The sequence below is a fragment of the Charadrius vociferus genome, unplaced genomic scaffold, assembly GCF_000708025.1.
Source record: "Charadrius vociferus isolate BGI_N301 unplaced genomic scaffold, ASM70802v2 scaffold561, whole genome shotgun sequence".
Taxonomy (NCBI): domain Eukaryota; kingdom Metazoa; phylum Chordata; class Aves; order Charadriiformes; family Charadriidae; genus Charadrius; species Charadrius vociferus.
The window spans coordinates 1312851-1324887 of NW_009646848.1; the positions used below are offsets into that span (position 1 = coordinate 1312851).

The 12037-nt window shown below is 45.8% G+C and overlaps 1 protein-coding gene across 1 annotated transcript; it reads left to right on the forward strand.

Annotated features, from left to right (window-relative positions):
• The first annotated feature begins 8022 nt into the window (after window positions 1-8022).
• On the forward strand, window positions 8023-8961 carry LOC104294537 (olfactory receptor 10R2-like). Its single transcript, XM_009894150.1, has one exon. The coding sequence runs from the start codon at window positions 8023-8025 to the stop codon at window positions 8959-8961; it is 939 nt and encodes a 312-aa protein (XP_009892452.1).
• The last annotated feature ends 3076 nt before the right edge of the window (window positions 8962-12037 follow it).

Genomic DNA, 12037 nt, shown 5'->3' on the forward strand with positions numbered 1-12037 from the left:
ATTGAGAGTTTTCCTAAGAATGTTCTGTCTTCTATACTGCAGCTCCCTTCTCCCTGTTTTCCCCTCTGACTCCAGTGGAAGGTGCATATTACACTCACGATGCTGAGTGATGTAGATCTGAACAGCAATCTCTAATCTCTGCACAAACTTTGAGCACTTTTGAGCAATCTCACACAACTTTACTGCCTAGCTTGCCCTTGATGTCTTTCTTTTTCTGGGTTGGGGTTTTTTTTTGGGGGGGTGGGGTTTCCCTGTTGGAGAAAATAATGGCTCTCTGTTTTGATGAAGATTGCAGGTGTCGATTAAGGTGAAGTCAGAACATCTTCAAAGCAGCTATTTTAAACTAAGTCCGTATTAAAATGAATGCACAGTTCAAAAAATAATTGCCGTTTTACCATTAAACCAAGTAGCATTTCTAATCTATTGCTGTGTCCTCTTTACCCTAGTGAAATGCATTCATATTGAATCCTGCTTGATCTGTTACTCTATATCTAACTTCACTTCAGATATCTGAACAAACTGAGAGCTACACTTGGATGTACAGCAGATAATTATTGCTAAAACAATGTTACTAACATTTATACACAAGCGTTTCCTTACCTGTAGCATCTGGACAAATGTGATTTGTTCTGCTCTGTGGTTTTGATTAGGGAAACCTTATTAGAAAGTTCTGTGTACTTTCTCAGACAACAGGCAAAACAATGAGCTATTCCACACTGTTCAGCTCCCCACATTCATTTGCTTTTAAAGAGAAAGTTTTCTGTGCAAGTGTCTGAAGAGACACTGTTTTGATTGCCAACTGACAGTACAAAAATTAATCCCAAGTATAAATCCCCAGAGTTCCATACTTGAACTCTGGGGATCATTCCAGGAAGTAAACACCACTGTATTCTGAAATTGACTTGACATTGTAGATACAGGGCATTGTACTTACTGACCGTAATCCATATGGGTTTCTTTTCTGTTAAACATGGTATCCTCCATCACTTTCCCCTTTATGCCTTCCCTGCCTCCCAGATTTTCCTTGCCTCCAACAGCGTACAGAACTTTTTGTTTCTAAGATACTAGCGTAGGATAAATCCTACTGTTAGGAGTTGCTAAATCCAGTATCTCACTGCAGTACAACACTGCTGCAGCTTCATGTCCCTATGTTCAGCCAAGTAGTGAGGCTGAACATGTGTTTTCCAACTGGCACACGTACATATGCCTGCATACACACATACATATGCCCTGTCACATAGATCCACACTGACTGAAAACAAAGCTCTTGCACAAATACAAACAGTGCGAAGAGCCTTGATTCTGTTCCCTTTCAGGCTAATCAGGATGAAAGGCACTAGGTGGAAAATATATACATATGTACACACAGAAGCCATATGGGTCACATCAGTAGCTGACCTTAGACAGCCTATCAAGTACTTGGCCACAGGATCCCATGGTCTCTCAACTGCCTCCGGTACAAACCACACACATGCAAATAAGTCTCTTCAGTAGCTGTTCCAGACCTACAAACTTACCAGATATGCTGGTCTCTCCTACAGCTGGCTTGGGCCTCCCAGTTTCTCTGGTAGCTGACTCTCAGACCCCCTGGTCTCTTCAGTATCTGTCCCAGACCTACAGCTACTCCAGTGCCTGGGTCCCAAGCCCCTTATTCTACTTGATGACTTGCCCAGCTTGATGCTCACTATCCGTTGTACACACTGACATACACACCCTCATAATATGTGCACACTGCGGTCTCCACAGCTGCTGGTGTCGCAGGTCCATGGTCCCATATGGCCTGGGGTCCCTTTCCAGTTGCTGGCACTTAGACCTTACACACAAGGTAGAGATGTCCTCACTCAGGAAAACAGAAGTGGAGTTTGAAAAGAAGATGGAACTGATTGTGGTGATAGCATGGGAAAATCAGGATAAACAGCCACCTGTAGTGTATCTGGATTCTGGGTTTTATTTAACAACCAACAAGATTAGCCCCTACTTGATTGTTTATCTCTCTCACACGCACACACGCACACACACCCCCATACAAGTGAGCTGATGAAGTTCAGCACATACACAGTGCTACAATCCAGAGACTGCAACTTCCCTTCCCAGCAAGGAGGTTACTGCAAGTCTGGGAAGGTCAGTTGCATTGGTTCCTGCTGTGCAGTTGCTTGCCATTACCAGTTTTGGAGATTGTTGGTCGCTGGGCATCCCCTGGCATTTGTCTCCATGCAGCTCTCTGCTCTCCAAGATCTTCCTCCACTTTCAGGATATTTCATCCAGCCGGGAATGTCACCTTTTTCTTTCTGGGTCCCCTTCTTCTTTTCAAGATCCCTTCATTTTGGGAACCCTTCTTTTTGGCATCACCACTTCTTTCTGGAACCCCAGGGCCCCAGTTTTCCCAATAAATTGTCAATGTGAGTAGTAGAATGAATGATCAGCCTCCTAATTAATGGTTCTGTCTCCTATCTCTCTATTAACTGTAGGATTCAGAACATGTCACATTTGTTTATTTCAGGTGTTAACAAAATTCAAACCCAGCCCATATGGCTTGCAGTTAGCAAATAGCAGGGTTCTCCTTGACAGAATTCAGTTTCAGACACACACACACAAATTGCCATACACATGCACCCAGTCATGTGTTGCTTGTTAACATTTACAGTTTAAGTACAGTTTAAGCTTTTTTTTTTTTTTTTTGCCTATGGCATGTTCAGACAGACACAGGGTATGACCAAAGAAATGCATTCCTCCCTCCAGTCTGTGAGGTGAGCAGGGGAGAGTCAATATTTGTCTGGTGGGTCTCATATGCAGAAAACATGGTCGATGCCCCTCCTGTGATAGCCCTGGGATCCCCCATCCATGATAGCCACATCAGGGTGCTCCGTTGCCTCTGCCCAGGTTACTGGGGTTCCTCTGCCTGCCATTGCTCCTTTGTACTCCTTTGTGTTTGTGGAGATGAACCCTTAACCACACAATCTAACACCGACAACAGGGGGAAAATGCGCCACTGGAGAGGGTCCATTGTTGAATGTTGTTGATGTAAAATGCTGTTTGTGAGAGTCGGGAGACCCAGCTCACCTGCTTGCTCCTGAGCTACTCTATAAGAAGCACAGTGTGCTGTATTAAACAGGCTGTCTGTGTCTGACTGCCTTGTCCTGGCTACAGCACCCTGTGCTGGCGGAACGCTGTGGAGAGCAAGGAGGATGCTTCTTCCCCAAGAGCAAGTGAAAATGCTCAGCTGAGTGTTGATGCGGGGCCCGAAGTGGAGCAGGCAAGGAGAGAGGGAAACGGCAGGAATGAGGGAGCTGGGAGTAACAAGGCAGCATGGGAGATGCCTGAGAGAATCAAGAACCCTATTAGCACAGGAAGAGCTTAGAGGAGGCCCTTTGGTTAACCGTCCCCTCAAGATCTGGGTCTTCTCTAATTACAAAGTTATCTTGCAGTTTAACAGCCTATTGTGGAGGTCCTTCCTGACTGGGAAATCACTGTACATGGAAGAGTCAGCGATCCATGTAACAGTTAACCTGAGCAGGTGCAGGTCTGTGCTGTGCTGTACATACAGTGTGGCCTTCAGGCTGTGGCGCTACACATCCCTTGGCCACAGGATGAACTTAGCTGGTGGATTGTAAGAGAGGAGCTGACAGGCAGCTCCTGCCTGGTTCTAGCGATTACACCCGCTTTGTGGCCCTGCTGCTATCTTCATGTGCAGCCAGAAGTCCTCATGTGAACACCCTTTATGAACAGAGTTGCTTTCTTCTAAGAGAAATTGAGTAATATCTTGAATGACCAAAAAACAGGAACTTCTCCACAGACAGGATCTGTACAGTGTGCCAAGGGAAAATCCATCTAGGGTCTGCCCGATGCTGCAAGAATGCAGGGCTCCCAGATTCTGAAGGGACATAAGGTTTACTTGCTACCTATGTGCCTCTTCTTATTCTATCTTACTAAAACAGCAGTTTTATGAAGTCATTTATTAGGTAATTCTTACTGAGATACAGAAAGAGCCCCACACCATCTCCCTCCCTCAGCTTATTCCCCTCCCCAGTGCAGAACACGTCTGTTCTAGTGAAACCTACTGAGGGTAATTTTTGGGATGCTCTCTGCAGGGTGGGAGGGGAGAAGGTTTGATTTCAAAGCTTTGACCAGCTTGACTGTGGCTGCAGTGTTGCCAGAAGCAGGAGGAAGATATTCCACGCACGCATGGTGGACAGAGCAAGACGTGACCAGCTCATTGTGCAGACTGATGCTAGACTTGTGGAAATCTCTTTCTTGCTGTTACACAGACTCTAACTCAGTGATGGAAAAGTACCTGTGATGGAGATGAGGTTTCCTAGGATACTACGTCAACTTCCAGGATATTTAGTCCCATTCTGTCCTCCTTCAGTCTGCTGCAGCATGCCCATAGCACAATTTAACTCCACTTTTGAAGTATCCTGGCCTTATTCTGTCCTACAATCAAAGAATGACCCTGTTGCTCAATTACTCACAACATGCTGAGCTTTACAGCTCCTCTGCTCCCAGGCACGCACTGTCACCTGAGACTTCCGCTGACTTATTCATGCCCCAGAGTCCCACCTACCTGCTGACACCCCCTCAGCCTTGCCAGTGTTGCAACCTACTCAGCGTAGCCCTCACCCTCCCAAAAGGGACCAGCAGTGAGGCTCACACCCCTCCAATGACCATGGCCCCATCCAGAATGCATCCTGTTACAGGCAAAGGTTGATCAAGGCCCTACAGGGCCCCTCTGACATTCAATGTTGCAGCGTGAGCGGGTATGGTGAGTGCAAGCTGAGCTGCCTTTGAAGGGTTTTCAAGTGCCTAGACCCAGGGCTGGTGAGAGAAGTGAGGTGAAAAAGATGTGTGCCTTCCTCCCAGACTGGTTTCTAACACCGACTTGGATATTTTGTAAAAACCCACGAGACAGGTGAGGTTCAAGAGTGCCTCAGACCTCAACTCCATCACTGTTGTGGTGATAATGAGTGTTAGGAGTGTTTCTTTTCTCTTGAAAGTTTTCTCATATTTGTGGTTCTCTTAAAGCCTAAGCTTATGGCATAACTGGATTTCCTAACAATCTTAGCTAAATTGAAATTTCTTGAGCTCATGGTTGGACAGGAAAGCTTGCAAACATGGTGCAAGTCTTTCTGAAAGGCTGCTAAACTCTCCTAAGTTTCCTGGAAAACACATCTCCTGGTTTTAAGACAGTGTCCTTGTTTTTGGGGAAAGGAAGACCATGACACAGGGTGTTGGCGATGATGACTGGAGCGTGATCCTGCACTCACCCCATTCAGAAGCTTCTTCTGGACTACAGTCCCTCAGAGTGTAGCAACACTGCACAATAGTTTCTGACAGAAAGCTAAAGCCTAAAAGCACAGCAGGACTTTTAGGACTGTAACACTGTGGTCTGGTGTTTCGTCAGCCTTCTGGATTTAACAGAAACTGTCATTCACAGATGTGCCAACGCACATTGAATGATTACCCTCATATCAAGAAAACTCAGCTGGTGGCAGGGGAAGTTACTGAATCTCATCATCCTATTCTAAATCAAGTCACATTTTTGACTGCAGTGTTGCATGCTGTGAAAGGCGCAGTACTAAGTCCTAAACCTGTTACTCCTGGGCACACTACACGTGTGGAAATTTACATCTGGTCTGTCCATACTTTTTCTCATGGGAGTCATTTTAACCCCTTGCATACCTGGTTGCAGGGCTGGAGCCCAGGTCCTCATTCCACTAAGCTCATAGGAAAGATTTGTTTTCACATCCAGCTTCTTAGAAATCCTTCATCTACTTATTATTCTGCTTGGGGCACTATAGGAGATTTAGTTTGTCTATTGTCTTTTGCCATTCCCCATTTGCCATATCACCTTCTTGGTTCAGAACAAACTTCTCAGTTATCTCCCTCAATGCCTTCCCGCTTTGTGCCACTAAAGCCTGTGGAATTCTCCCCAGTTGTAGGAGCTCTGAAGTAATGCTTATCCTTATATTTCTTGCTATTGATTTATATTAACCCAGAGAACAATGCTTGACATTTTGTGCTTGTGGTTTTGTTTGGGTTTTTTTTTTCCATTTCAGCCCATTCAGTTTTGGAATATGGAAAATTAGAATATGAGAAGTAAGGAAAAATGTAGTTTTCTGAAAATTTAACCAAGAAGTTACTAATGAAACCACATCTAAGCTTACAGGGAAGGCCAAGATAATGAACTGTCAAACAAATCTAAATAACAAGGTCTGAAAGATGGCATTTCTTTATATTCTGAACCCTTCAACAACAATTCTGACAAAGTTAACTCACGGGTTTCCGTTTTATGTTGTAATGGCATATTGCGTTTAGTTGACTCATTGATTTCCTGACCCAGAAGTCTGCCTTGTGACTCGCGACTCCAGTTGCACTAACAAGAATTTACTATGTTAATGTACTTTTCTATTTACAAAAAATTCCAAAGAATTGTTAATGTATTCTTGAAAAGAATCCGTTTATTTGGGTTTGTGCATTAGACTGTGTGGAAGGAATCTTCCGCAGCCCCCACTTGAAAATGAAACAGTTTTCCAGTCACAATATTAAAAAAGACACTTTTGATAATTTTGAACAAAACTTCCCCCTTTTTGGGGAGAAGAGCTTTTAATTATAATTGCAGTGAAGTTTTCCTTCATTTGCTTGCTTTAATTCATGAAACAAAACTGTGAGGTTCATAGTATTTTATTATGTTGCATTGATGATACTGTTACCAATTAGTCCTAGGTTTTGATTTACAAAAAAACCTATGCCCCAGAGGTCTCACAGGATGTATAAAGGTGTGACTTGTTTGAATTGCAGGTATTCAGAAGACTCGTTCTGTAGCCTACATTTCTAACAGCTTGTTTTTCTCCTAATAGCCATGTAGTTACAATGTCTATCCCCCTTTTTTTTTTCTAGTCCTTGTTGGCGAGGTAGGAAAGACTGCTACTGACGTCTCAGGAAAGACATTAAGGAATGGCGAGACTGAGCAAAGTTTGCATCAATCTGTGATTTTAGAGTTGTCATCAAAGGTATGTTTCTTTAGGTAAGAAATTCCAGCAAGTCAGAAGGCTGACTCCTGCAAGTCAGCCTTCAGTTTCTGATATTACATATGTAGGTAAGCAGAACTGTAGGGTCCTGAGAACGACAAAGGTCCCAGTGACTTCTAGAGCAGTGCGACTAGTGTCAGTGATGAAGGATTTAAACTTGTTTGTCTCTTTTATACCACTATTGGTTTAAAAGAAACAATTCCCTGGTTCTGCCTTTTCTCACAGTTCTCTCTGCATTGTGATGAAGCTGCAAATTGTAGCCAGGTTTTACTTAAAACATTCAGATGTATTTAAATGTGTTACAATATGGCACTAAGGGCACTAATACTGAAACCGATTGAATCAGTGGCTTGTTTTACCTGATATTGCTAGCTTTTGAATACTGAACCATAGCAAGAAATGGCTCCTATGTTGAAAGACTTCCTGGATTTTAGTTTGCCATGATAGATGAACAGTAAAGATTTTGTCGAAGCATAAAATCATCTTTTCATTCCCCGGTGTTTGAGCTGTCTGTTTTTGAGTACTGTTGTACTTCTAGAACCTCTAGCCCAGAATTTTATTATGTAGTGAGATAAACCAATGGGAATTCAGCCTCAAAAAGCCCCAAGAGATTTTTACCCTGAATGTTCAGTGCTGTTACACTGAGATGCTACACTGACTTTGAATGAGATGCCGAACTTGGTTTTCTTAGTCATTTACTTCATACAGAAAGAACAGCAAAGAAATGCTTTATGATACTACACTTCATAATATTCCTAAACTGAAAGGAGAGTTTGCAAAGAAGCAGGGAACTTCAAAGGAAACAAAGTTCTCTTACTTGCTGTTATGTTATTAGTCCTTCACTGTAGAAACACTGTCCATTTGTGTCAGAGGACCACTCCCCGCTGTTAATCCCCTGCGCTTTGGGGACTATGAAAGGGAAGTGGTTTTGTTACTGTTCTCACCATTCATGTCATATTTCTTCTTGTCAAGGACCTCTTTCCAGATCAGAAGATCCATGATGAATGAAACCAAGGTGGTGGAGTTCATCTTGACTGGATTTTCAGATTTTCCGGATCTGCAGATTCCGCTATTTGTCCTTTTTTTGCTGGCTTACCTGGTCACCCTCACTGGAAATGTCCTGCTAATGACAATTATCAGCCTCCATCGTCATCTTCATATCCCCATGTATTTCTTCCTTTCCATCCTCTCTTTTTCAGAAACTTGCTATACCTTTGCTGTCATTCCCAAGATGCTGGTAAATCTAATAACAGAAGAAAAGTCCATTTCTTTCACTGGATGTGCTGTTCAGATGTTTTTCTTCCTCGGCTTTGGAGGCACTAATTGTATGCTTCTAACGGCAATGGGGTATGACCGATGTGTTGCTATATGTAAACCTTTACATTACAAAGTCCTCATGAACGACAGAGTCTGTAGTCAGCTAGTGGGCTTTGCAACGGTGACTGGCTTCACCTTGTCCCTGGTAGTTACCTACTTTATATTCACATTGCCTTTCTGTGGAGGGAAGGAAATTAATCACTTCTTCTGTGACATGGCTCCCGTCATTCAGGCAGCTTGCACAGAAAATAATGGAATTGAGACTGTAATCTTTATTTTTTGTATCGTAGTTGTGTTTGGCTCATTCTTGTGGATTCTCCTCTCGTACGTTTTGATCTTCAACACCATCCTCAAGATCCCCTCTACTGAGGGGAAACGTAAAGCCTTTTCCACTTGTGCCTCCCATCTCACTGTGGTGGTTGTGCACTTTGGGTGCGCCTCCATCATTTATTTGAGGCCCAAATCCACGTGTTCCCTACAGGAAGACACTCTGATTTCTGTCACTTACACTGTGGTGACTCCCTTGCTGAACCCTGTGGTTTACAGCCTGAGGAACAAGGATGTGCACTTGGCCCTCCGGAAAAGCCTGGGAAGAAAATTGTGCATGTGGGTGAGGTGAAGGGTGCTCCCTGAAGTTCTGGTGTGAATGGGCTCTCCCTTAGGCAGATGGCTGTTCTTGTAGTTTGGCACTGAAAAAGCAGAGTGCACCTCAATTTGGAATAATGCTGCACATCAACCTGCATAATCCTATGATAATCCGTAATAAGAGAAACCTCATTGCTGAAAGCTGACGTGCAGCCACCACTCACCACCAGCTACGTTGCTTACTGTTTAGAGCTGGTCAGGGAGCTGAAAAGACCGCAGTGATATACTGAAGAGTTAAAGGATTAGCATGGTATCTTCAATGTTTGGATAGCTTGGTCTGTAAGAGAGCTGCACGGCATTTATTATCCTTTGTTGTCCTCACGTTGGCTTTCACTTGAAGCTGAGACTGTTTGAGAGCCAGAGATAATTCCTGCACACACAGACTCATAGAAGAAGTTGGACTGGAAGGGACCTCTGGGGGTCACCTGGCCCAGCATCCCATTTCTGAAGCTTTCTGCTCCTCTGCACAGCTGCGTTACTCTTGCCAGGCCTTGAGATCACTAGTGCCGTCCTGAAGAACATTCTTTTGTTCCTCATTTCATACCACCCTGTAGAGGGAAGAAGAAGAATTGTCCTGTCTTTACGACCCACGTGGCTATAGAGCCATTCAATGAATTCAATGAAGTATGAGCCTCCTTCAGCACAGCTGATGATGGCCTTTCCTCCGGGAACAAAGCTGCTGGAGTTTCATCAGACCTATGGCACAGAGTGCCCGTGGGCCCCTGAGCCAGTGGCTGTTAGCTCCACGTACATTTATGCTCCTTTGAAGCTGAGACTGTGGGAGAGCACAGCCGGGCTTGTGCCTTCTCCTCTTGGCCACTTGGCGTGAGACTGAGGAAGCCCTTGCTCGTCTGCAGGGTACCAGTTTTCTGAATGCAGAGAAAAAGCCTTCCACTCTGTGTCGGTATGTTAGTCAATAAACTTGAAGCATGGCCAGAGAAGAGGAAAACAGTGACTGTGACTTGCTCTTGCTATTGCGACTCACGCCCATTGTCTTGGTGGGAGAGAGACAAAGCTGTTGTTATGTCCAGCCAGGGAATTGATCTGCCTCTGATTCTCTTCTGTCAACAGCATCTGCCCTAGTTATCCCACCCAGCAAAACACCGTCATACCTAAGGGCTGGGCTGGCTGCACATACCCATGGTAGAGTTTGAGGGAGCAGTAGATCTCTGCAGATGACTGAGAAGGGAACTGAACCTGACCTAAGTAAAGGGTGAGATCCCAACTTTTATCTGACAGCAATCGGGCAACAAGTGCCACAGCAGCAGCAGTGGCTGTGCCCAATATCCCATGAAGGCAACACCCTGCCAAAGCCTGAACCGAGCGTGTGGGCTCATGGTCCTACTCAGTACTTTGGGCAACAGAGCCAACGGGCCGAGGCTCTGCCTGCCGAAACGGCACAGGGGAGGGCCCCATGGTGCCTGGAGAGGAGCCGCACAAGGTGTCATTAAGCGTTTCAATGATAACAAGTCTGATGGGGCTTCTGCAAGTGGCACAGGTGATTCCCAGTGCCGTGTTGTGCAGCGACACAGGCCACAGTGGGGCTTGTTAGAAGTTGAGAGTTCTGCTTTTGCAAAACATTTACTTGTCTGCTGGTGATGATGTTAGGGGCTGGCCGCACAGGGCCCCCGGGCAATATTTGGTGAAGCCCCCAGGGCTGTGAGCAAAGTCAGCACAACAAGAGACCCTTCCTCCCCAAGACAAGGACAGATGATGACCTCTGCTTTCTCTGCCTTCCTTAGCCACAGGCAGCCAGCACCACATGGTCTGCAGATCTCCCTTTCTGCCACAGGATATGCTCCCCTGTATCTCTTTCTCACACCAAGTTATCTTGTGCCACACACCTCAACACCAGGAAAGCAGAGAACACAAATGCTGGTTATCGTTTCCAGGGGTGGGCCGTCCTTTTTTAAACTTTGATTGCCCTAATATACTGAAAATATTTTAAATTTCCTGGCATTGCAGCAGGTGACTTTGTAGCACTTGGAGCACTGACTATTAGTCAGGAATACCTGGGATTTCTCTATAAATTGCCTGTAGGATCAGTATTTGTATCAGTATCATTTACATCATCAACAAGAAGATTGTGCTGCCGCTCAGATCATTTCCCCACGTGTCTTAGAGATGTGTTTATGCACTACATATTGCCTCCGAGGCATAAAGAGAATGGGAGATGGGTGTAGCTCTCCCCTTGTCTCCACTGGACACCACTTCTGCAATGAGTTAGGAGAGCAAGATTGAAATTCCTGCCCTCCCCACCAAGGAAGGGCAAATGCAGCAGTACTGCAGGACACGTACTGCCTCTCCCATATTTCCTCTTGGGATGGCGCAAGAAAGACACGAAGGTCCCCTTGCTCTTCCAGAAACAGTCATCGGCACCATGCCTCAGAGCAGGCACCCATGATTTTGGGGGCAGATCCCTCCTCCACGCAGCTGCTTTGAGACCAAGTGCAAACCTGAGCTGGAGGCTGGTGCTGCCCATCAGGGCCAGTTGGCCTCCAGGCAGCTTGCTGCCCTCCTTCTCAGCAAGGGCTGTGCTGCAGCCTCCCTTTGCAGAGCTTGCTGCCTGCGTCCAGCTGCTGCCTTTGGCCAGCCAGGAGACCCTTTGGCCAGCCAGGAGACGCTAGTCCAACACACAGCACAAGAGGCCCCACGTCCCACACGGCATTGCAAAAGCTTTTATTGTACCCTTAGAGCATGGCGCTGGATTTGGCAAGAGCCCTGCAGGTGTAGCAGCCCTTGCCTTGCCAGTGTGGGGCAAGAGTGCCTGCTTTCTTCTCACTTGACAGCAGCAGTGGCACGGGCAGGCACAGGCCTTTGCCTGGGGCACCTCTTCTTACTCCTGGCCATCTTCTTTTTGGAGTCTGAGGCCACGTGCTGGCTTCGGGGACCGGCCCTTCTGCGGCGCCTGTGCCCTGCAGCTCCTCGCAGGGACCGCTTGAGCACGGAGCACTTTTGCAGCGCCGCCTGCAAGTGCGATGGAGAAATGCGCTTCTGCTTGCTGTTCTTGCAGATCGTGCCAGCCACGTCCATGGTCTCGTGCGTCACCC